Here is a 27,709-nt window from a genome sequence, read left to right as displayed (position 1 = left end):
ACTCGAGGATTCAAGCAAAACGTACAGCTATACTGTTTTCCAAAAAGAAGGTCCAGAGCAAGAAGGACATTCACCTATTAGGAGTCAAGATTCCAATGCAGACCGAAGTTAAATACCTAGGCTCACATGATACTTGACAAAAAACTTAAATTCAACAATCATATAAAACACATTAACTCGAAGACATCTAAAGCAATCGCGCAACTCTAGCCCATGATCAACAGAAGCAGCAAGCTGGATGTACAAACTACTTATATATAAGATGGTAATACGCCCACTCATCCCTTACGCATCTTCTGTATGTAGCCATACCTCGAATACAACTATTCAAAAACGGCAGAGGATACAGAATAAATGCCTGAGGATAATTCTGGATGCCCCATGGTTCATTGGAAACTTCCAGATTCACAGAGAAGTCAACATTCCCTATATCTCATCGCTCTTTCATGGTCTAGCAGAAAAGTTCTTCACCAAGACAAGCAATCATCCAAACCCGCTGATCAAACCAGCTTCGGACTACAATGAAGCGGAATACTACAAATATATTAAAGACCCAAATCAATCTTATGCTCAGCTGAATGTAGCTAATCTCAAGGCCCTCACAGATCGAGCCTAGAGCTCAATAAGACTCCACTAAAAGAACTGCCTTCACAGACAAAGGGAAGTATGAAAAGCATTAGTGCTTCACCCATCAAACCAGCAATGTTCAGCGTTCTGCTGTAATTTTTAAAGCCTTGCCAATTTAAAGGTTTTCTTGCATATTCGAATAGATCTGTGGAAAATGTATGCATATTCAACTTCTGCTTCAGTGTTATAACTTCAAATCAAAATTTTAATTAATTTAATTTAAATTTTTAATTACAAAATAAATGCCATTGCTAAGTATATAAGCACACCATTGTTTTATGCAACAGCAACGCCTCTGATGTACTGAAACTCAAATAACTTTGGTTAAAAACTAAAGCTGTTTGAGTGTATGTGTAACAATATAATTGGTGGTCATTTACATCAGTCATATTTCCTTATCTGATATTTGCTCTTAATTAATGTTATATATGTTTTGTTTGTCTTCTTTCCTGTACGAACCTATTTGTCTTTCTATGAATGGTTTCTCATTCTTTCCATCTTAATATCCACTCTTTTTACAATATTTCTTCTGTATTATCTGATAGAATCCGTTAACTAATTTGAAGGTCTCTGTCTATACACCTCTTTGCCTCCTATCCACCAACCTCTGTAATCCACGTGTACTATAAGACGAGATATCCCTTTCATCTCTTGATAACTGTTTCCTAAATTCAAGAGTAATTGAATTGTCAGTACTATTTGTTTGGATGTAATATTGTGAGTAGATAATGATTTAATCTTTTCAGTTATTCTGTGAGTAGTTTATGGGTTAGAACTGGATGTACTGATTGCTTCAGCATTCTGTTTTAAATTATTTTAACGCGATAATATGCCTATCATTAAAAATAAAATACAGAATGCTACGCAAAATATTGAAGGTAGAATGTCAGTACGCTGGACCGAGCGTAATGATTTAAGGTCTCTCCTATAAAATAAAACAAAACGGTTTCGCCAAACTTACATTTATATTCGACCTCCGAACTTTGCAAAAATCTGCTTTCAGATTTTTTTTTCCCCTTACACACAAAGTAAGTAATCCAGAATCAACGAGAGTGTTCATTTGTTCATGCGTAGACACGATAATAATTAATGCAGCTACAAATGCCCTTCAAAATGCACTATTTCAACTTCAGTTGCTATAAAATTATAAAGGTGTATTTGATTTTATTAAAAAAAATACTGTTTAAATCTCAAAAATCTTTTATATTTGTTTTAATATTAAATAGATAATATATTTTCCATTATTATTATAAATATAAAAAAGTTTCTAAAAAAGTTATTTTTAAAAAATTTGACAGTGTAGCTATTTCGTATAAATGAAATTAGAGCTTCTATCTCGACTCTATATGCAGATGATACTGCAATATTAACAAGATCTCTTCGTCCTTACCTGGTGACCAGAAGACCACAAGACTGATACAAGCATAAAAGACTTAAAGCCATTCTGCTATTCACTGAGGGCACTTAATCTCACAGCCCCAAAGGGCGAGCCTAAATCTCACAAACTATTCATAACAGCATAACTTTCTACGCAGATAAAGGGGAATGTGAAACGCGGTTCGCTTCACTCATCCCATCAGTTACGTTATCGTTGTTGTTGTACAGTGACTACTATACGGCCAGTAATTGACTTCGATGTGAATTCAGAATTCGTAGTCAGGTCAAAGTTCAATTGGCCATCGGAACGAAACGGAAAATATGTTTCGTCATCGTATTCTTCTGCCATCATCAGTGCAGAGTTTGAGAATCTTATTAATAACAAAAAAGCGATATATTTCTCTTCGGGGACACTTCAAAATATCTTTTAGATTACTGCGTGGTATGTAAACAAGAGAAAGTGGTATTGAAGATAAGCACCCTTTGAGGATGACGCACTTTCAGTTAGCGTCAGTTATTTTGCGCCATTATCTAGCCGATCGAGGATAACACCTAGAAAAAGTGTTAAGGAATTCATTGATTTGTGCATTAATCTCCTAAAACAGGAAAGAATTTGCAAAACACCATCTGCTAAGTTACGTTGTTAGAAGAAAAAAAAAAAATTCTCGCGTTTCTGCAATTAATGACCTTTTAAAAGGAAGAAAGAAAAGTGGGAAAAAAAGTGCAATAAGGGCTGTGTAGCAGCACTAATGCCGTGTTTCTTTTTATTTTTCTTCGTTTTCTGTTTGAATCCTAACTTTTGTGATTAGTTGAAAGAGAGTTCAAAAAAAAAAAAAAAAAGTCGTTATGTATACACCTGCTGTTCCTAAATTCAACGTCACGTTGGTTGGGAATACAATGGGGGGGAAGGGTGGGGGACGTTCTGTGTGTGAAAGGAAATCTTCGATCGTACCGTAAACTGCCGGCTGTTCTCTCCCTCATAACAAGTGAGTTGCGATGCCGCGCAACTTGGCCACCGACCGACTGTTGCCCACGCCTACATGTGTTGGTGACCGATCGTTTCCCATTATGCGTTCCATGATGGGAAGGCTGTCACGTGCACAATGCACGCCGATGGCGGGAAATATCGCAACATGTTGCCCCTATATCACCTCGTACGGTTAGAAATGACGGAAGGGACACAACACTTCCCCGTTACTTGTGGTTTGCGGTTAAATATTCTGATAAACGTGAACCGGACTTATAGAGTAGGGAAGCAAGGAAAAGATGATGTTTAAATGTTTAAAATGATAACACAGCTTTTTTGTTTGTTGACTAAGACGGAAATGACGCATATGTTCCATTGTTTTTACGCCAACTTGGTTCTGCTTTCTGTCAGTTGCCATCGAAAATAGTATATCTTTCCAGTATGTATTAATAAATTCTGTGAGAACATCAATGACAAAATAAGTAATATATAATTGTCGTAGTAATCATTTGAACCAGGAACATGTCAGCTCGCGGCTACTATTTTAAATATTTTCGTAGTATTTTGTACTGCTTCTTTATTAACTTAATTACGATATCCTGAACACCCATCATTCTCTCACACACAACACAACACAACACAACCACTCACTTAGATCGAATCGAAATATATATTGTTGTCCTGACATTTTTTTTTTTTCTGTTTATGAAACAGAAAAAAAATTTTAGTTAATAGTGGGATCACACATATATTATTGACACAAAAACAACCAAACAAAATGGATTAAAACCAGGTTTAAAATAGCTTGGTATCTTTAACGTATTTTATACCCAAGGTAAAAAACTTTCTACATCTATCTCTCATCCTGAGATTTTTATTTAATAAGTTCAAAACACCTTATGATAATAACTTGTTTGATAAAATACTTAGAAGCTCTGTATTACCTAAACCTTGGTATTTCTAAGCGTGACTCCCACTGATGAGACCTCAATAAAGGTCGGAACCGGTCTGGGTAGTGGCCCCTTGCCTTTAATACATAGCATCATACATCTCCTCAAGGAGATGGGCTTTGCATTAAGAATAGTGATCAGAGCTTATTCCACCTTTACCACGAGTTGCCTAGACTTGCACTACTTGCTAGTCACCCAGACTTGCACTACTTGCAGGCGCAAACTTGACTTACTTGTCTGTTTGCTTACTCGGGAAATGGAGTAAAACCTGGTTTAAAATAGCTTGGTATCTTTAACGTATATTATACCCAAGGTAAAAAACTTTCTATATATATATATATATATTTTTTTTTTTCTATATATAAATATATATATATATATATATATATATTGCAATTTCAAACTTACCTTCGCAGTATGGTACTGTGCCTGTCCATTGACCATTTTCTTGACATAACAGCTCTCCCTGGCCACGTAAACCGAATCCAGAAGGACATGCAAAGATAGCCTTGCTTCCAACCTTCCTTCCAGTGACATTCATGCGTAACAAATCATCAGTTCCATTCGTCAACTCCGGACATTCCATTACTGAAGACAAAGACAAGTCCTCTGAGTACAAATTGGTGTTCAAAAAAAGTGATACACTCAGTCGGTTATTAACTTTCTAAATACTGAATACACACATACAAAAAAAAAACACACACAGTTTTTCTCTATTAAGAGATATAACCTAATTAAAATCATATACTCATGCACAGAAAATAACAAGTATTGAATATATTCTCCTTTCTCTCGATAGATGGCACTGAGGGTGATGGTATTCTAATATTTAATGAGAAGAGCTAAAATGACTGGCAGACACGAAGGAAGTCCTTTAGGCCTACTTTAGAGCTATAGCTTCCAGAGTTTTCGGAATGAATCCAAGATAATATTATTTACTCTTAATATTCCATTCAGGATGGTAAAACGCACGATAAAATATTATCTGAAATATCAGCTAATTCGAAATTCAATTATCATTATTATTATTAATTTACACTTAATAGGCAATTCTTAGGATACATTCTATGGGTAATTTTAGTATATATAAGAAGGGAGTATAGAAGAAGTATATAAAAATATACTAAAATAAAGTAATTTCAGATTTGTAAAAATGCAACATGTGAACAAACAGACAAAACTAATGACAAGCAAAATTGATATAATATTGAATTATGACAGTTACCTAATATTTTATTGGACCTGTTTTGTGGTAGCAATGGATTTCACGAGATGTCTTAGCAATGCATCGATGTGAATTTGTAGTCATGATATCAGTATGCATCCCACAGTCCCTGAATGGGAACTATCTCGCATGTTTCAGAACCTTCTGTAAACGCTAAATTAGGCTAATTTGTAGTTATAACTGTTTGGAATTATGGCTGAGACAAATAAATGCTACGAGGCCAATGCATTACATCTGTTTATTGCTGCTTCTAGTAGCCGGTTTGTCTGTTTAGCAGGCAAAAAAAAAAAAAAAAAGAAAAAGACTTTCTGATTTAGATTATTAACTGACCTTTATCTAAAAGACGTGATAGAGATTCTTTGTCTCCTAGACAGGATGCGAACCTATTTCTTTCTACCGAAGAGTATTGTCAAAACCAACTCGGCTACCAAGGCTCGATCCAATGAGTTCATCAGGAGCCCTTTTAAGATAGTTGAATAGAACTCTGTGTGTGCTACTCTTTTAACCAAATTGTTCAGCATGATGGCTTGTGACATGACGCGTATCATTCTGGAAGATTTCGTCTCCATTCGAGACAACTTGCAACAGCATGCAGCTAGTAAGGAATGTCACACCAGTCTTACCGTGATCATCATAATGATCACCGTATGACTGGTGATCTATGCACAGGGAGCCACATATGGTTATCAGCTTGTGCTGTTTACGTGATACATGCTACATGCATTGCGCAAACATGTCCATCTACATGAGTGCAAAAGAAACCGCAAATCATACAGCCAGCACTCATCTACAGTCCAAACACAGAATGTCCAATGTACCTTTAGCTCTAAAACGCCATGTGCGAGAACGTGGCACATCATCATCTAAGATAGTGTTTCTGTATTTCGCTATATTGCAAAAGTCAGCTGTGGTAACTTCGCCTGTGAATTGTCTTCATTCACCAAGACCACCTATTTTCATACTCTTTACACTTCCGTCCCCTCTAGGTAGTTCCACCTGTTTGGTGCCATTTTGCTTATACCAGACCATTCTGTTCCCTTCAGAATGGTGTGGTGTATGCACAAAATAATCATATAGAAATCGAGTTAGAAAGCTCAACTTCTATGTCGTTACCTTGTTTCCAAATCTGCAACTTCAATATTGTGGTTTGTACATCATATTCATGATGCTACACACCTTACCACTCTGGCTGAAGCATTTGTATTAATGGACTTTGCTGTAATGTAACTGTGACAAATAAGACCCGTTCCTAGGACTTACAGGTTGCATGATAAATAAATAATCGAAATTCGAAATATAGCCGATAGTTTGATATGTAATTAACGTCTTAAATATTCAAGACTAAATAAAGAAAGAAATAACTTCACCTAAAAGGAGAAAAATATGCCTTATTTCTGGTGGATACCAGGAAAGGTAAACACGCAAGTATGAATGTAGTAAATCACGGAAATGAGTCACAGAATCACGTGACAAACATTACGTGTTTTGTACAAGTTATCAGATCAACATTATATAACTTAGAACCTGCTTGGTTCGCTTAAAGCAAATCTAATGACCGTCACTATCTATTGAGAGAAACGTTTATGAGCAGAAACTAGTTCTATTTCTCTCCACAAATAGTAATGCTGATTAAATGTATTTAAATTAGTTTAAAATGTTCTTAAACGCAATTGGTTGTACTACATTCTTTTACTTCAATCATTAAATGATATAAAGGAATTATTACGTAAATGTTATTAAGTGTTTCGATCCTTGGTTGACTCAGAAGGGAAAAAAAATTAAAGCTATTTTTCATTGTGAAAATTTTTAACTTATCTTAAAATAGTTTTTATTTGCAACAAACTTTGAAAAATCAAATATTTCTTAGAGGGCGCACTGGTAGATTCAAAGTCACCGATGTTGACAACTTTGTGAATCCTATTTTGCAAGTAAATTTTACTAAAGCTTGGACTAATTGACTTAAATTTATTATGTTTGTGGGGTTACGTGGAAAGATGGCACTTGACTCCAAAATTCTCCCGATCTTCCTAGAAGTGTTTTCGATTCTCCTGTCGATGAATTTTCTGAACATTTCGAATTTTCTGAACATTTTTGGTGTTGCTGTTATTGTATTGCTTTGCAGATATGAATTTAGATTCTCGAAGATTAAATAAAAATAATAATAAAATAAAATAAAAATAATATATTAGCCAAATAGCCACTTTTAAATTGCAGTTCATTTATTCATCCATTACAAACAACATTGTAACATTGTAATATCAATGGAACATTCGACCAACATATTAGCTAATAAATGTAACATCGCACAACATAATGGCACATTCGACCAACAAGAACATTCAACGAACAATTTATTTTAGCTAATTTAATTTAATTAATATATCATAATAAATATTAGGTGTACAAATCTTAAACCAAATAAATTTAAAGATTTTTAAAAACTTTATTTTCTAAGTACAAAATGATGAATATCATAATTCATTATTATTTATTATTTAAATAAAAATAAATTTTCTCTCAAAAAGTTGGTCAATATAAATGGATTATTTTCAATACGTTTAGACAAACGCGATGCGCGATCTTGGAATGTATATGGAACTTGCAACTCATCAAGAATCGAGCAACATTGTTCGTTGAATACACGGATTTAAAAAAAAAAACAAATAAATAAATTACAAAGGCATTATAATAAGTTTTTGAGAAAGACAAATGAATATCGAAAATGACACACTGTTTGAAATCATACAAGATTCTCCCATTAAATGTGAGAATAACAAGTAAAGCATCTTAGAATGTTTTATTCTAAGATGCTTCTACTCACCTTTGCAGACTGGTGGCTCTGATGACCAGTTCCCCGAAGGTAAGCATGTTATTTGCTCACTCCCAACGAGGGTTTGTCCATCATAACACGAAAATACTACTTTGGTTTCCACTTTTTTACTCATATTGCTGATGTATAATCCTGGCACTTTAGGAAGTTCTTTGCATTCCACAGCTGTGAAATTAATAACAACAGAATTTCTATAGATCAGAGCTAGTGTAGACATGACAAGGTATATTGCTAATCCTAAATGCATTATTTGGCTATATTCACTTTTCAAAATATTATGTTGGTATTTCAGAACAGCAGCAATATACGAAATGAGTAACTACTTAATTCAACTTATGGCAGTAAGAAAAGTTTTACAAATATAGCAAAGGATACATTCTGTGGTATATCAGCAAAGAAATATTTACCTGCCACAATTATGTCTACGGAATGGCGATGTCCCATAGGTGTAAGGCACGTAAATCTACCGGAGTCATCTTTTACGGTGTGATAAATAGACAGGCGGTATTCCAGTTGCGGATCTCTTCCAACCTCGTTTGTCCATCCTGAAGGAGAACAATCAATCACATTTATTGTTTTGTTTTTCACATAAAATAATTGCAAGAGTCCAAACTGTAGTAGAAATTCTGAATATAAATTTTATTAAAATCTATACTAACTTATATAGGTATGTTTCTTTTTATTTAGTTGAAAATTTGCAATATCATTTTTCTTAGAGTTCCACCCGCGAAGTTTTATCGAATGTGCAATGTCAGTCTTCTAACCATTCAGTTAATACTAGCAATTGTTTCATTTCTATATTAAATGATGCACTTTCATTCGTTGCAATAATTATCTTACCTTCAGGATACTTCCGGTATGAATGGCTGACTTCCCATTGAGGGGTTCCATATTTTCGAATCCAGAGACATTCCAAGTGTAGAACTGTTCCCGGATATACCAACAACTTCCCATCATTAGTCTGAGCAATAGGTCCAATATTGTACCTGAATAAGATGGTTGGTGGCTTCTCTACTAAAAAGTAGTACAGTAAACAAACATTGATCATAATTGCTGCACGTGAAATAATATGTTGTTTGTTTTAATCACACAAGTCTAGAAAGCAATGTCACGTTCATCCTATTTCTCTTTATTATTTATTTTAACAGTAATAAATGCTAAAATATATTTAAATTTAAGTATTTAGTATGCCAATTCAAACATATTTTCATTGATTGATGGAAATTTATTAAATAATTTAATTAATTTATTTATACATCAATATACAGTATATTTGAAATAATGCATAAATATATTAAGATTTTCTTAAAATAGAAAAAAATGAAGAAAAAGATGGCGGCTCGCTTGTTAATTTCATGTATTATTGATGGTGAATTGCGAATCTGATTGATAATGTTTTTAGCGATTTATGCTTTAGTGACGAGTATTATGTTCACATATATTGATCAAGCATTTTGATCCATTTTGATCCATTCAAGCATTTAGTTCCATCGGAAACGATCTTCTAAGCCTAATCACAGGGCATACTAAATTATATACCATACTTGATAGTAGATCCAATCCACAGGATTATTGTAATTTGCTCGAACGCTTCATTACCATGGCAAAACCTCTAAACGAGACTATTTTCGAGGAGGTTTATAATGAATTCCTCAGATTGAGAAAACTGCTGAGTGATGGCTGGCCGGTAAATGTTAAGCTTTTTGACTCATTTCCACCCTCTGCAGTCACAGAAGATAACTCGGACAATACAAGTGAGGAGCTCATTACTCAGTTGCAGTCTCCTCCAGACTTTGAAGACGTACGTGTGCGCAAGAAGCTCAAAACCGCTAACACAGAGCCTCCCATAGATTTTGGTATGGGTGGGGATACTCCCAGTTCCAATCCCTCGACCGCCACGAAAGAGAGGGTTCCACCGATAGTCCTCCGGGAAAAGAAAAAGATGAACACACTTAAGGTCCACCATGATAAACTCACAGATACGGTATCTCTCGGCCAAGAACACGGATGATGGTATAAAAATTCAGCCAGTTACTGTGACAGACTACAGGAAACTAACCAAAGTGTTAGATTCTAGCATTCAATACCACACCTATTCTCTTGATTCGGAGAAAAATCTGAAGGTGGTACTGCGGGGTGTCATGGAGGATATAACTACAGATGAAATTGAGACGGACCTCCACCACCAGGACCTGCCACCTATTAAGATCAGCAGAATAACTAGAGCAGACAAAACCCCTATGCCTCTGGTCTTAGTTGAAATCCACAAAGCCTATAAGAATATCTATGATTTAACACCAGCATGTGAACTCCGGATTGCCTTAGAGCCACTCCGTAAAATGGCATCTACTGGTCAATGCCATAGATGCCAAAAATGTGGCCATGCGTAAAGGCTCTGCAAGGCAAAGTACAAATGTCTGAAATGTGCCAAGAACCACCCCACGAACACCTGCACAAAGCCAAAAACTACCTCGGCTAAATGTGCCAACTGTGGTGGCCCTCATCCAGCTAACTACAAGGGATGTACTCAGCACCCAAAGAACAGACGGATGGAGACAGCTAAACCGCCCTCTTCCTGTAGTCAAAGAACACTTGAGGCTCCACCTCCACAACCTGAGACTCGGCAACAACAGTCGGTGACCGTCAAAGACAGTGGAAGCCAAAGGCAAACAAGAAGTTATGCTGATGTGGCCCGCACAAACAAACCAACATCAGAACAAAATCAGCCAACAGCACCTACTAATCTGACAGCAGTTATTACGGCCCCTGTAGCTAACATGTTACAAGATTTCAGCCTGTCTAACCCTTCAGCAACATCACCTAAAGGATTCTTACGAGAAACTCAGGCCATCCTCACAGCAATCATAAATGAATAAAAACAAACTCATTCCAGCCTCCCTTCAGATCATTGCATGGAATGCAAACGGCTTAAGGAACAAAATTCTGGAGCTACAAGATTTCACCTACAGATACCAACCAGATATTATACTAATCGGTGAAACTCATCTTAGACCCTCAGACAGTCCCAAAATACAAGGTTATCTCATGTATAGAAATGACAAATCCAACTACAGAGGCGCTGGCACTGCTATCTTCATTAAAAATTATACTAAGCACCATTCTCTGAACAACCCACCAACCACTAACCTTGAAATTACAGGGGTGGAAGTTTTAACCAGCTCTACCGGCAGATTGAAAATCTATTCAGCTTACAATCCACCCTTAAAAACTCTACTGCACACTGATCTAAATGCCATTTTAGGAGTTAGAGTACCTATCATTATTGCTGGAGATTTAAACTCCAAACACCCTGCTTGGAATTATAGAACCACCAACAAGAATGGCTGCATCCTTTCCAACTACATAGGATCAAACTATGCTGTTGTGGCTGGACCTACCGAACCAACTCATCTCAGTACGTTAGGCACTGCTGACATCCTGGATATAGCTATCCTGCAAGACATTAAACTTTTCAGTACAGCCTTAAATCACTAAACGAGCTGTCATCGGATCACAACCCAATTCTACTACAACTGGGAGAACAAGAATACCTGTCTCCTCCCTCTCACTCATGCATATCGTGGGACAGATTGTCTAAAGCACTTAAGGATCAAATTGGTCCTATCCCTCACATATGCACAGAAGATGTGCAATCTGCAGTGACTAGCCTCACCCAACAAATTAAGTTCGTAATAACGGTTGTCGCCTTCTACAAATCTGTCCCCCATGCCTGGTCGTTTGCCCGAGGATAAACGAGGTCGTTTGCTAGAAAGAGATTTCGTAACATTCGTGCACCTCAGGACAAAACAGCTCTTAATAGATCGAACGGGGCAGTGAGAGATGCACTTAAAAGTCAGAAACAAAGTTTGGGATGAAAAGTTAGCCTTTATCTCACCTATTGATCACTCTATCTGGATCAGTTTACTGAGAAACATCAAAAATAAAAACAGATCCCCTCCCCCATAATCTCTAACCAGGGCCTAGTTCGACAGATGTAGACAAGGCAGAAGCCATAATAAAGAATCTAGAGGAGCAGTGCAAACCTTCATATGACAACTTAGATTTCAATCACTATAAAATCCACAGACAGGTCAGACACATATTAAAACTTCCAGATACCAGTGCTGACCATATTGCACCCACATCACCTGTTGAAACATATGATATTATTAAAAAACTAAAGAACAATAAAGCTCCTGGACCAGACAGTATCTCAAATAGGGTGATCAAACTACTGCACCGTAAAGCTGTAGTGCACTTGACTATAATCTTTAATGCAATCTTAAGGTTTCACTATTTTCCTTCCATCTGGAAACAGGCTGATATAATCCCAATTCATAAACCAGGTAAGGACCCGCACCTCCCCCACTATTATCGTCCAATCAGCCTCATCTCCAATCTGGGTAAGGTTGCGGAGAAGGTCATCCTCTCTCGACTTCAAGCCTCTGTAAACGAATTAGACATCATTCCTAAAGAGCAGTTCTGCTTTCAGCAGCACCATAGTACTACCTTACAAATCCATAGAATTGTGGAATACATCACCACCAGCTTTAACTGGCGCCAGTTCACAGGAGCTGTTTTTCCTAGACCTATCCAAAGCATTTGACAAAATATGGCATTTCGGACTGCTATACAAACTTATCTCAGCTGGTATTTCACTAAAAATGGTTCATTTAATCCGATGATATCTTTAGAATAGATCAATACGAGTCAAAATCAATGGTTCTACCTCATCCCAGCGCCATATCTTGGCTGGAGTGCCGCAGGGATTCCTACTGTATCCATTGTTGTTTTCTGTATACATGTCGGACATCCTGCACAATCCGATGTTTTCCATCCTGGCCCTGTATGCGGATGATACAGCAGTACTAACCAGATCTCTCCGATCGCATTTCATTACCAGAAAGCTTCAAGAAAACCTTCTAAAGATGGAGGGTTGGTTCTCCAAATGGAGATTGGAAGTCAACCGCCAAAAAAACCTTAGCCATTCTTTTCTCGAAAAGGCCAATAGCTCCTGCAAGAGACGTATTACTATTCAATACTAAAATTCCCTGACAGACAGAAACAAAGTACCTGGGTGTAATGCTCGACAGAAAGCTAACTTTCAACTTTCAACCAACAAATCAAGTCTATGTGCGCAAAGGCATCGCTCAGATCTATCCGCTAATAAATAGAAATAACAAGCTAAGTAACAGAATCAAATTGCAGCTATACCAGATGACAATTCGTCCTATAATCACCTACGCCTCTCCAGCCTGGAGCCACACCTCTAATACTAACATTATCAAAATACAAGTACAGAACAAGTGCTTGAGAATGATTCTGAACGCCCCGTGGTATGTTAGAAACAATCAACTTCATAGAGATACAAACATTCCCTATATTTTCTCCTTCCTACAATCTTTAGCAACTAAGTTCTTCCTAAAGACGTCCATACACCCCAATGATCTAGTGCAACAAGCTGTAGCATACGAGGCAACGGACATATTCAAATATAAAAGACCAAAAGTCATTCCAACTTCCTGCAGCGATGCATAATCTCCATGCCCAATCAGGGCGAGCAAACTGCTCATAAATTCTACCCTCATTGTAACCGCAACAGATAGCGGGGAATATGAAAAGCATATTGCTTCACCCCTAAAGATATAAATGTCAATTGTCAATAGAAAAAAAAATTGATTTATTTTGTGCATTACTCAAATAATAGTTGTTTTGTTTTTTTAAAATCAAGTAGTCTAAAACATCCTTGTAATTTAATAAAATAAATTAGTTAAAAATCGAAATAGTAAAAATACTTACGTGCATAGTCGTTTTCCTGAGAAAGGCCAAAACAAGAAGGTTTAACTCCATCCCAATCTCCATTGATACATCGTCGTCTTACGCTACCGATAAAACTGAATTTGCCGATGTCTCGACATCGGAAAACAAGTTCTGTACCAGGCTTAAACTCCGTCACCTCCCCTGTAATTTTTAGATCTCCATGAAAAGCAACTAAGTTCGGTTCCGAGTTTCGAAAAATGCAAGTTTTATTACGACGATCTTCGGCAGGTGGCGCCTCTTGTTCAGTTTCTAAAAATAAAATTTATATATATATATATATATATATATGTATGTATGTATGTATGTATATGTATAGCATTATATTTTTTATTTATTATTTATATATTTTAGTTTGTATGGTATATAATTACATAATTGTTTACCGTTTTATATATTTACTTATACAAATATGACATGAATGACATCATTTCCGTCTCAAAAAATGTTTTTTCAGGCATAGAGAGATGAACAACAGGAATCCTTGATTTGTTTGAAGAAGTCCTATGTTGGTACTTTTTTATACATCCATATACAACTACAAAAAAATTCAAGAAAATCTGGAATGTATCGACTTTGTGCCTGTATGTTACTGGATATCACGACAGGTCCATTATTTCTGAAAATCAGTGATGCTTCTTGCTGACCGCGGTTAGCCTAGTGGCTTTGCGCTTCGCAACCATAGGCCTGGGGAAGGAGTGTCCCAGGTTCGATTCCCGTTCTAAACGTGAAGAATTTGAGGATCTTCCTCAGGCATAGCCAAGTTAGCCGGTCAGTAGGGTTTTTTCCGCCAGTTTATCTGGCGTTTTTCATCCCGCAAGCAGGCAAACCCGCCCCGTGAACATACGCCTCTACAGTCAAAAATATATCCCTCCCCCAGCTGCAGACCAGGCGACGGGTCGGTTGGAAGTAGTACTAAAAGAAGTCGCATCTAAATAACACGCGGACCCTCCACAGGAAGCGGGAATAACGCTTAGAAGAAGAAGAGTGATGCTTCTTGCTCTAGAAACTCGAAGTTTCCTTCCAACATAATTTTTGTTAAGCATTTTCCAATTCAATACTGGGTATGTTATGTTCATTTAATATATCAAGCGAATTCAGTTTTATGCGGTCTTTTTGTCACTATTATTGTCTGAATTATTTTTCACAATAACACATATCATTCTCTTGCTAATGTAACTATACAAATCCTCCCCCCCCCCCCAATTTTTTAAAAATTCTTTTGCTTTATTTATTTCATCTAAGACACATTCTTCTGTATTGTGTATTAATTTGTAAAACATATACGTCTGTTATATTTTAGTAAGTTTTATTTCTATTATTGTGGGCATTGTTACTAAAGACTGCTAAGTAACATCTAAAAGGCCAAATTTCTTTTAATGTTACTAAATAAAAACAGTATTTCTACATTCTGTACAAAGTAATCCAAATAGCTAATAATTCAACTAGAAAATAAATGAAATAAATAAAAAGAGCCGTTATAGAGGTGTAGAAAGAAGCTTAAAATGCAAACTGCAGAAAATCGATCTTATCACCTTGGGTCTTATCACCTTGGCTAAAGCATAGAAAAAGTATCCAGTAATATACTCCAAAAGTATTTGTATCACTTTGTACGGTTCATTATCATTCAGAGGAACCACAAGAATAATGCCAAAGATCATCCATCTTGTGGATCTTAAACCTGCCATTCATTAATTACGAAAATCTTATAGGAATCACAATTATAAAGCATAAGCAGTAATAGATTAACCCTGAAGTTGAGCTCTTTGGTGTCATATAATGATTATCAACGTGTGTTCTTAGGAGAAAATAAGAAAATACTGCTAATCTATTTGCCTACTCCAGTTGATAATGTGTAAAAGAGGTTTCTCATGCGGAATTCGAACTAAGATTTTTCAACCAAAAAAATTATTTTCTACTAAATATGTTGCGGAAGCATTTGTAGATCAAAATAAAAAAATTAACTATTCCCCCATCAAAAAAAAAAAAAAAAAGATCCCTCTCTTCTTGAATGTCTACCATCTTTTTCCATAAATGTAAAAAAAAAATCTGAAGTAAATCGTGTATTTGTATGCAGGTAATAGAGAATCTCTATTACATGCATACAAATAGACGATTATAGTTTGCTGGCGCAACTGTATTAAGAAAGTATTTGTATTAAGATTAAGACAACTAAAGTAGCGATGAGTCATGAAATTGTTTGTAAACTGTAAATGATCTTAGATTATATATAAGTCATCATTAAAGATGGCCTAGACAAAGTTCCAAGAAGAATACAACTACTCACCTTCACAAGTACATGAAATATAAATAGTGTGTGTGTGTGTGTGTGTGTGTGTGTGTGTGTGTGTGTGTGTGTGTGTGTGTGTGTGTGTGTGTGTGTGTGTGTGTGTGTGTGTGTGTGTGTGTGTGTTCGCGCGCATAAAACACTTACCACACTTGTAAGCTCCTCCTACCCAGTTGCCATCTTCACAAACAATTTTCCACGTGGTCTTTTCTCCTGTTATTCCAGTAATACAATTGAACCGGACTTCGGTACCGTGCGGAAAAGAACGGGATTGCTGTAGCGAAGCCATCTTATTGATATTCGGGTCTTCATCTCGTAAACTAGGTGGCTGAACAAGTCCTCTTCTTGCAGGATACAGAAGAGTGTTTTGTTGACGTTCTGGAGATCCGCAAGACCTACGACCTCCTCCAACTGGAATGTCAATAACGCTGATTTCACTTCCTTCCGGTTGTCGAAAACGTACTTCCGTTTCTTGAACTCCATCTAAAAAATAATCCAGAAGATTAGTTGTCGAAGAAGACCTAAAGGATTTTTATTTATTTATTTTTATTGTTCATACGAAGGTAAAATATTCAAATGAACTTTTTTGTTACACAATTATTATTGATTAAAATTAAGAATTATGAAGGAAGATTAATTAGAAGCGTGTTAACTTCTAAAACACTTCTTGTATGGCAGAAAAATATCGTAAAAATTATTATAATATGAAAAAAAAATCCAACTATTCTTCAAAACGCACTTATCCAGAGGGCGAAACCTTCGCACAACAAAAATGCATTTATCAACTTTTGCGAGTTTTTCTACTTTATCACAGAGGGCGCTGAATAAGCTAAATTTTAATTCAAGCGTGCAGTCTGACTTAGGAGATATGGAACATTTATTTAGTGTGAAAACTTTTATACTCACTGTACCGAATGTACCTGCAATGTGCGGGGTTCTTTTCGCTTTCCATGCTAGAATGAATGCAAACTTAACCATTTTCCTGGTGGCTTTGAAGCTGTCACAACAGACCCCCCCCCCCCCGTGTGTCCCCCACAGCAGTTATGGACAGTATCACTGCATTGGCATTCGTTGACTCCATTATCGGGGTTAGTGGGCTGAAAGATATACATTTCGGAGTGGTTTCCACTTGTGTGCTACGAAATGTCCGAAGCCGACGATGTGTCACCGCCAACTGACTGCTTGAAGCCCGATTGTGCTATAGGCGGATGCAGTTTTAAAATACCTTCTGATTAACATAAACTGCAGTTTGGCCTTGTTTAAATACCTATTTCGAGCCATTAGATAGGTTTAATACTCCGGTGGGGAAATTGAAAGGAACTTACCAAGCGTAAGGCCACGTGATTTATGGCGATAAAAGTCTGGGGACGCAAAAGAAGAATTTTACTTGGGAAAATGTGCAAGCTGGTGAGATTCTTAATAAGAAAAGCGCAATGTTTTCGAGCGTGAAGAGAAGTTGAAATCCCTAAAGACGCAGTAGAGAAGGAAAATGGAACTTTAACAGCTCACAGTCCGAGTCGAACGACCTTCTTTCGAAATATACAGTGGAATGGAACACAACACACACACACACACACACATATGCCATAAAAAGACAGAATGAGAGAGAGAGAGAGAGAGAGAGAGAGAGAGAATTCAACAAGTTCATATAAAATACAGCTAGGGTTGATGAGAACGTAATCAAGCAACGGGAATTGATTCACAAACATTTAATTACTTCTTTTTTTTTTTCAAAAAAATAAATAATCGAATTATACTTTTAGGCGTCACCTCTGTTGGTAAATAGCATTTCTTATATGCTAGTTCCATTCCTAAGGGGAAAAGATATTCTGCATATGTACACGTGTCCTAGAAGTTCTCTTATGTTAACAGAAAATATAAAATATCAGTTAACAAATATTATGTTAAGACAATATACTGAAGCGCAAGTCGAATGGAGTGTGCAGGTGCATTGTCATAGTGGTGTTTTATTCTTAATATGAACTTTTGCTTTAACATGTAAGAAATTTCCATCCTTTCAGATATAGTAGTCATTGTTTGTTGTTTCTAGTTAAAACACACACACACACACACACACACACACACACACACACACACACACACACACACACACACACACACACACACACACACACACACACACACACACACACACACACACAAAGTCAACATCCATTAAGAACATGCAACTCAAAGATGAAAAACTTCCAGGTGAAGAATAAGAACGTCAGATTTGATATAGTAGGATTTAGATCAGAATTCCGTTCTGGGCCAATGTAACCGATTCAATCCCATTTCCTCAAACGATGTTGCCCCAGTACTTGCAGTATAACACGACATGATCACGCTACCTATAAAAACTGTTATAGCATTGAGAGCATAGAACTGTCTAGAATCTTACTAACCTTCCATGTTCATTTCATCACCACTACAAATATCTTAGTAAAAGCATATCCATATTATTACACCACTATATTTAATCTGACGATATCCTCTGTTATTATATATATACTAGGGGGAGTGGGGGCTCCGCCCTAGTAAGTTAGTTAGAAAGTAAGTTATAAAGCTCATCAACATAAAAATTTACGGCTCTAAGGCAGTGGTTCTTAACCTTTTCGAAGTCACGGAATACTTTTGATTATAAGAAAAATTTGGGGAACACCAAAAGCATTAGGGTCATAAAATGTGAATGGCTTTCCGTTTATAAAGATGGAACTTATTTTAATTCGATACTTGAGCTTCAGCTTTTTCAGATGTCAGCAATATCAGGTCTAATATGTGATATAGCTACTCTCATCTCTTTGTCTATATTAGTAGGTCTTTCACTCTTTTTAGTTTTTATATTGGTCAATATTGAGAAACCGATCTCCCACAAATATGATGTCGAAAACTGTAACAAAATTTTCAGTGCCCTTGTGGAGAGATCTGGGTATTCGGCTTGGACAAAAATCCAAAATTCCTCAAGAGTTATTTCAGAATTTCGTTTTTAGAGTGCGATCCGTTGACAAGGTAACGAATTGTTCTTCTTGTAACGAAATTTCTCAACTCGATGTATTCACTGTACCAAATGGATTTCGTATCCAGTCATAATTGTGTGTATTTAAAAAAGGAAAATAACTTAAAATCTTTTCTTCGAGTATTGTTAAATGTTCTGTTATAACGGAAATAATTCCCTCGAGATTTTTATTATGGAGCGAAGGAAACATATCTACTGTATTTTTTTCTGATATGCGTTTTTCCAAAGAGATACTTTTTTCTGAAAAGCGGGCAATTTGTTAGTGGATGTCAAAATATTTTCATTTTCTCTTGGATACTTGTATTAACGCTATTTAAGTAATTAAAAACATCGGCTAAATATGCCATTTTAGCACACCAAATATCATTTGGAAGACATGTTAACAAAAGTATCTTCAACTTCATTTTGAATAAAAGGCTTAATATTAGATTCATTCTAAAATTCGGAACAGCACTTTACCCCTGGATAACCATCTTATTTCAGTGTGCAAAAACAAAGATTCGTACTTGGCTTCCATAGATACGCAAAGTTTTTTTTCTTTTTTTATTTAAAAAAAGGCGTGCTTTTAAAGATTTTGACGATGTAATTCACCATATTTAAAAGTTGGTCTAGTACAGGTTTTAATATTGTCGGTAATGTTTCTGAAACAGAGATTCTCTTTGAAAAAAGCAGCGTGCGTAGATATAATATTTCGGTTTATTTTCTTTGGAAGGGTAACAAATCCTTTAATAGAGCTTACCAGTCTGTTGGTTTAAAAGTCAAGGCGCATAGCGGTCTTCAGTGGTTAGGATCAGAGTAGCCAATTACACTCAGAACTGTGTCATGTGACATCTTTCACCAGCGGAACACTTGTAACCAGTTCGTGGAACCACTGCTCTATGGTCATACTCTGGAGAAATCAAATTATTTAACTTACTTTGTAACCAAGCTGGCTTAAGCCAAGCTATTCAGAATAACTGGTTCTTTTGCGAAAATTATTCTAAATGTTCGTTTGCGTATCTCATGTAAATAAATCCTTTACTTGGATCATTTACAAATGTATATGACTGCTCAAAAAAGTTATTAAACCATTACATAGATCTAAAAGTGGAAAAGAAAAAAAAAAGCAATCATTCGCTATACGAAGATGGTCTGGAACCTGACGTCTCGTATGACTGGGGTAGGCCTGTCTTTTGGTGGTACATCAGTTCGTTACTTTTATAGAAAATTTGTGCTAACATAAAAATGTTAACGAGTATTTTGTATATCCTGTCAAAATCAAATTTTATCATTTACTTTGTAACCAAGCTAAAAAATAAAATTAAAACTATAATCTAGAATGCTTTAAAAATATGGTAGTATACATTCATTTGTTAATTTCATAGGACATTGATTTAGCTCTCAATATCTCCACGAGTCTCTTCAATTAATGCTCAAATCTGTCTGAGTAGTGATCCTTTGCGTAATGCATTGCAGTATACACTTGAAAGAAAGGGTGCTATGCTATGCTGTACATTATAGGATACTAGGACAGTTTGACGCAAAGTCATCTGCCTCCATATGCAAGTAACTCAGTGAAGATACTTTTGTTTGTCCGTATAACCTGAAATAGGTTACACGGACTTTTTTTTTTTTTTTTAATCTGAACTAGGTTGAAAAGAAAACTTGAAAAATGAAAATTATCTGGAAGAAAACTGCGGAAGAATTTTTGGCATAAGCCTACTGATGGTATCAGACATTAAAAAAAAAGAAAAGGAAACAGTAAATAAATAGTTGAGTGTGCCTCGCAGCACAATGATAACCATGAGTAGATTTTCCAGCTAAATTTAGTAATAGCAGAAAGCTAATTTCTAAATGTTTAACTATTCTTCATATTACGCTCCCTAACGGATTTAGTGGAATGATAGCGTTCGATACCTTACCAGGTCCTGCAACAGTCACCACTCTGATGGATTGGTGTTGACATCCCGGAGGTACAGGACGAAGTTGACCTTCCGCACACCTAATAGGTTCCGCTGCAACTTTGATGTGTTCTGGTTTGCATTCGTAATCTATCGACGATCCGTGAGAAATCGTCAATCCTGCTCTGTATCCGCTTAGGTAGTAACCATTGGAAATCATCGGGAGTTCACAAGGACCTTGAATTAAAATTAAAAAAAACAAAAATTTAAAAAACATTTGTTGTTGTAATTTCGACTCGTCATTTTTAAAACTGATTTATATTAGTAAGTTTATGGTGTCTTTTTAACAAATAAAAAATATTATTAAATGCAAGCTAGCTCTCAAAAATAATAAATTTTAAACTTTAGCTAAAGATCAACCAAAATTCGAATAAAATCTTCGAAGAAGTAAAGCCATCAAGTGATTTTATTATATAAAAAGAAAATCATAGAATAGAAAAAGCATTACATTTTATTCGACTTATCAGTGTAAAGTTTACTTAACACACCTTTTTATTATTAATATAACTTTTATTGTTTAGTATAAAGGTAGAAGAAATTTGAAATTTTGAACGAGAATAGCCCCAATGTAGCTCATGCATCTCGTACGAGGCGACTAAAACGGATATCCAGGGAGGGTAATGGATGGCAATGCTGTAGCCAATGAAGTTCTAACTGAGGCTCGGCTATTGCTGTTACCTTTTTGTCATGCTCAGAGCTTTAATAGCTCAATAACACCTTATCCCTACACTGTCCTCTACAGATAACGGGGAAGATGAAAACATTCTTGTTTCGTCCCTTTAAGCCAGTCCTTATAAGGACTAAAATTTGAAATTTTGTAATTAAGACAGTCGGATTTTTTCTTTTGTTTCAATGAGATCATTTTAATGGAAAAATTAGACAAAATATATTTTCCTTGTTTACAAGATCATTTCTTACGTGTTATCGGGAAGTGATAATTCCAATATAATTCATTGATAATTCTAATTATATTAGAATTATCACTTCCAACCTTTCGTGGGATTTACACAAACCATTAAACATAGACGGCAGTATTTTTGTATCACTTCCATGTTAAAAGAACTAGATATCAAAGTGATATTTAGTTATTTTATCGAACAATTCTCACTTTTTTCTAGTGTGGAAATCCCTAATTAGATCTCAACAGTTCTGACTCACAAATAATGCGAGAGACAGAGTTGGGTTGGGTTATTATGAATTGAAGAGGAATCAAGTATGGCTCTGATGGGAATAAAATTTATGACTGCAAATTGCGTGTGCCAATTTGCATGTTTTGAGAGATAAAACACTCGATTTCTGGGAGCGGGGGAACCCTTTTACAAAACTCCACTAACTCATTTTCAGTTGAAATGCCCTTATAAAGGTTCTTTGCGTCCTAGAACGGGATTCGAATCCAGAATTTTCCAACTCAGAAGACCGAAATATTGTAAACAACTCCTGGATGGCCACCGACGAAGTGTTTGCAATCTTCCGCAGTCAATCGTCTGTAACTTAATTATAGAGGATGGACTGAACTGTTCCACGTACTCTAACTGAAAGTAGGTTTTTTTTTTTTTTTTTTTTTCAGAATTGAAATTTGCATAATGCAGGAAAATATCATCGGCTACAGCGATATTAAATATTAAGTTTTTACATGCAAATTAAATATTAATATTGTCATCAAAGATATCACGAGGTTACGAAACAATAACGATAAACTGACCTTTCATTTACGTGCCATCATCTTGTGTTCGTAATCCTACTTATTATTTTCTTGGAGTATACCATGAGATTGCGTAGATACAACAGCAATAAACCAAACTTCATAACTTTGAAATTCTTACATATTAATTAAATACATTTTCTATAACAAACCATTACTAGTTTATCCTTTTCGTATTGACCGTTTTCTTTAAAAGGAGAAAAACAAAGTTGAGAATACTTACGTGGAACACATTCAGGTAAACTATCGACAGCCCAGTCACCATACCAGCACCTTAAGGATTCTGGTCCCATCAACTGGAAACCAGGGACGCAAGTGAGTGTTACTAGTTCCCCGTGTGGTACGGTACTAAATTCCTGAACTGCCAACTGGAAATGGTGATAGACTCCATTCTGTATCGGGGGGATTTCGCATGGCACTGTTAAAGAAGAGAAAGCTGCATCATTGGGTATTATTATCATAAGCAAATTATATGACAAAGTGGACGCTAAGTTATTTTTTTATTATTTTTTTTAAAGAAGTTTAACAAAAATATTGATTGCTTTGAAAAACTATAATGTCCAGAATTATTTCAAACAAGAGCAGATTTATATAAAAGAAATGTTTTTTTAGTTCATTAGGAATAGAAAATATTGATCTATTAGAGTCTTTTTCACAAAGTGTGTGTGTGTGTGTGCGCGCGTTATTCGGGTATAAAATGCTCTACGATTAATAAAAATTAAAATGTGAGGTTTCCCCTAATTTTTTTACACTTTCTTTCTACATATAATTTCATAGTCTTTATTCAGACCCTGGTTTTCCTTTTCAGTCGTTTCCAACCATAGGTGACTTTGTAGGCATTGCCCACAAAGTATTCCTGGTGTGATTTCTACAGGGTAGTTCACCCTTGCTTTCCCCAATCCCCCAATTTTATCCGAGCTAGGGAACCGGCATATGGCTGGGGCGTATTCATGACTGTAATCCATGTGTGTTCACGAGGGCGGTTTGCCTGTTTTGGGGGACGAAAAAACTCGAGAGTTTCCAGGTGAAAAAACCCTCTATCTCGGTATGAGACCGGCCAACTCACCTTTCGTCGAAAGAGACCAGATAAAGGTTCCTCTGAACCCAGGTCTTTCAGACCAGACGGCTACGCCTATGCTGACTGAGCTACGGAGGCTCTTTTTATTCAGACAGAAACCAAAAAATTGTTTCATTTAATTGTCTGTTTAAAATGTTTGTTAAAATTTAGCTGATGAAGTGTTAGAAATTCTCTGGCAAAACGTCAGTTACAAAAGTTAATGGTTCCTTTATTTCCATAGCAAGAGTGGGGTTAGCACGATTCTCATCTTAGGATGATTCATTCACGAATTGCCAGCTGTCATCAGTAAGGACCAGGCAGTCAAAAAAAAAAAAAATGATGAGATGATAATGGATCAAAGTACGCATAATTTGTTGCGTACTGAAATGAAGAGCGAGATAGATTTAATTCTTTTATTATGTTTGCTGCACTAAGTATTATGGAGGAGTTCGCCGAAGTAGCTTGTCGCAATTTCATGGCACAACATTCTTGATTAAAAAAAAAGATTTCAGTGCATATCCTCGCCTCTCTTTACAAAATATTTGAGATATAAATATTGTTAATAGGACATAAAGCTATAATAAAAATCAGCTCAACTAATATTCAGTCATTTCCAAGAGTGCAGAATTGAATATCAACGTAGTCCTGAACTCACAGTAAAGACTAGAATGGAGTAAAATTCCAAATGTATTTTAATTTGGTGCTAATAATCATGTCATGACTAAAATCTCTGAATAAGGGAATTTTGATTTATTAATTACATTCAATGAAATAAAGATTTTTATTTAAAATGATTTAAGGGTCAATGAAGTGTATGAGAAGAAAGTTAATTGAAAGATATGAATTGTAGAAATAACTTTGTGGCATTTATTTGTAAGTTAGAATTTAGAATTATTTTGTGTCAAGTGAAAATACTCGTATTTGATCTTTATTTGAAAATCTTAGAGAGGGAGAGAAATAGTTGACTCTTTCGTAACAATATTGATTTAAAATAAACTACCAATGCATGTATGTCACTAATAGTCTAATGTACACTATGTTGACAAAAGTATTTGGACACCTTACGTGCAATGCAAATTTCGGATCCTAGCACATGCAAATATTCAGGAGTTGTCTGCGTGAGTCTAATAATAAAAAGCAGGATGTGCTGCATTTGCACTATCCTTGATGTCAAGATGACACGTTCAACTGAATTGACATACTTCCAACGTGGAATGGTAGTAGGTTGTGACGTCAGTGGTCTTCCTGTCCGTGACATTACTACCTGCCTTAGTATACCGAAATCCATCGTTGCTTATATCATTCGTATATGAAAAGTTGACAGTGTCAGTTGATAGAGCGTTGAAAGGTGATAGTTGTCGATGGCCTCCGAGGCTGTTTTCAGGAAACTGCCTGAGAGGCCACCGACACTCATTGACCGAGATTGATGAGCTCTGCTTCGAAATGTTCGAGCATCCAGCAGATCATCAGCAGTGGACCTTGCAGTCAACCTGGAAAATGCTGCAGGGACATCTGTGAGCACTACACCTGTCCACAGAGGGTTGCATGGCTTAGGTTATCACGGCAGAGCTGGTGCTAACCCCCCCCCCACCTCAACGCCGAACGATGTTTGCAATAGTGTCTTTCACGCCGTTTCTGGACCGTAGATGATTGGAAAAGGATTCTGTGGAGCAATAAATCACGCTTCCAAATGTTTCACTGTGATGGTCGTGTTTGGATCTGGAGATTATCTGGGGGAACGGTTCTGGCGGGATTGCATGATTCCAACTGCCAAGTTTGGTGGGAGTTTAGTCCATTAGTGAACATACCCAAAACCATAATGTCTGATAGCTACCTGAACATCCAGGATAACTTCATGCTTCCGACACTGTGGAAGTACTTCGGCAGTGACCCTTGCATGTTTCAGCACGACAATGCTCTACATCATGCTACACAGCGTGTCCGAGACTGGTTTCCACAAAACAACGTTGAAGTGTTGAACTGGCCGGCTCAGACCAGACCTCAATCAAATAGAACATCTTTGGGACGAATTGCCAAATTCGCTCCGAACCACAGCGGCCGTCATCAGCGTCAACAATGGGAGGTGGCTTTGCATGAGGAATAAAACAATATTTCTCTTGCAATGTATCAGAAATTGGTTGAAAGCATATCCCTAAGGGTAGTTGCTATCATTCTGGCCAAAGATGGTCCCACTAAGATGTAATTTGAAATATAATTAAACGCATTTTTTGACTATAATTAAGTGTCCAAATACTTTTGTCAACATAGTGTATACAGTATAAGTTATGAAGAGGAACATTCGGAATACAGAAAAATATTTATTATTTGTGAACAAAAATCTTTATAACACTCATCATGGCTTCTGGATTGTGTAATGAAATAATGTTTGTACTTAGGAACACAAATATTTGCAATTTTATGCTAATTAGGAAACTTTTAGTGAATCCTATGTTTATCAATAAGTTCCACTTCCATCTTGTGTGTTATGCAAACGAGTCTATTTCTTATGGACTCTTTCGTCACAGCACAAGAAATAAAACTACGCCTTATTACATTTAAGAAGAAATAGCTTGTTGGACACGATAAGCGACGCTGACTCGGTTGCCTAACATTTGAGTATGATTTTATTAAAAGAATTCTGATTCTTTTAATAAAAGAATTTATTAAAAGAATTCAGCGATGTTCAAGATGTCCTAAATCCGGAAACTAGTATCATACAAATGAATATGCAGTTGAATTCTGAATCAACGTTTATCTCAGTTCGAGTAGAAACAAGAATGTAGATCTTACTTTCCTTAATGCGCTAATTACTAATTAACCTCTTGAGACGTGTAAACTCCTTCATCATAGGACCCAGGAAATTCTGTTTAATTTACGATGTCACAGTATAGTGCTTTGGTCATTGTACAAACGCCAAAAATAAGGTAACCTGAAAAATTTACATATCCTCTCCTCTCTGACACATATTCACCACCATACTTTACAGATGGCATCATACAATCTTGCTGGAAGTTGTCGCCAGGTCCTAGTTTTTCCATTAACTGGAATTTTATGGATTCGTGTATAAAATCCTTGTTGAGTCAGTGCAACTAACCTTCAATTGGGGTATGCTTTTGAAGGTGACATTGTTGGTCAATGCATGTGACTTTTTGGAGGCGGGGGGGGGGGAGATTGGCTCAACACTGGTAGGTTCTTTAGCCTTACACTTGCATATGATGTTTCGTCAAGAAGCCCTTCCGGAAATCAAAAACCGTTGAACAAATCATACTTGTAGTCTGATTGCTTGACAGGAAACTCGACTTCCAGTAGCATTTTGAATGTAAATGAAAATAGCATTGGGTGATCCCATTTATATCGGTTACTGAAAGCCAATCGATTTATTGAATTAAAGTGAAACACTGTACATCGCGAGACCCGTTGCTTTTTCCGTATTGTTTTCCATAAAACATTGCAGAATTGAAGGTTGTGGAAATGTTAGCATCTTTAAACAATATTGTTGCTCTAAAGAAATATAAATTTAATAATAATCCTCCAAATGTTATGCAAAAAGACAATAGTTTTATTTTGAAGTTATTTACCAATGTTTGCATTTCTTTACACTTTTCAAAGAAAAAAAACCGAGGACTTTCCTATATGCTTATGATCCTTTACATACATATACATATATATATATATATATATATTTTTTTTTTTTTTTTTTTTTTTTACCACTTACCTGAGTACGAAAATGAATAATGGTTTTAGCGATTGACTCACAAAGGATGATTTACGTGTGTATTCAGATATAAATATTATTATAATTTAAGCATAGTTCACGACTTGGCCAACAGATAGCGCAAATGGTTTTGGTTTCTTTTTTTTTTAAATTTTGATCTCCACGCATGCAAGTTTTAAACATAATTTTACAGAATCCT

The 27,709-nt window shown here is 36.0% G+C and overlaps 1 protein-coding gene across 3 annotated transcripts in view; it reads right to left on the bottom strand.

Moving 5' to 3' along the window:
- The window catches only part of Hasp (Hig-anchoring scaffold protein), a 208,180-nt gene that overhangs the window by 11,983 nt on the left and 168,488 nt on the right, over positions 1-27,709 (bottom strand). For 2 of the 3 annotated variants that reach the window (XM_090404813.1, XM_090404814.1), the window contains exons 12-19: positions 22,962-23,156; positions 20,998-21,213; positions 16,228-16,563; positions 13,776-14,045; positions 8,817-8,990; positions 8,384-8,521; positions 7,968-8,141; positions 4,330-4,530 (exon numbers count right to left, since the gene is read on the bottom strand). In XM_090404813.1, the coding sequence (XP_090260939.1) occupies positions 4,330-4,530; positions 7,968-8,141; positions 8,384-8,521; positions 8,817-8,990; positions 13,776-14,045; positions 16,228-16,563; positions 20,998-21,213; positions 22,962-23,156 (1,704 nt within the window). The remainder of the gene's footprint in view (positions 1-4,329; positions 4,531-7,967; positions 8,142-8,383; positions 8,522-8,816; positions 8,991-13,775; positions 14,046-16,227; positions 16,564-20,997; positions 21,214-22,961; positions 23,157-27,709) is intronic. The other variant, XM_090404815.1, reaches the window with a different exon arrangement.

The sequence above is a fragment of the Typopeltis vanoorti genome, chromosome 15, assembly GCF_054136105.1.
Source record: "Typopeltis vanoorti isolate ZY-2024b chromosome 15, IOZ_Tvanoo_1.0, whole genome shotgun sequence".
In the NCBI taxonomy this organism is placed as follows: Eukaryota; Metazoa; Arthropoda; class Arachnida; order Uropygi; family Thelyphonidae; genus Typopeltis; species Typopeltis vanoorti.
Note: the sequence above shows the minus strand (reverse complement) of the source record. Positions and strands in the feature narration are given on the sequence as shown.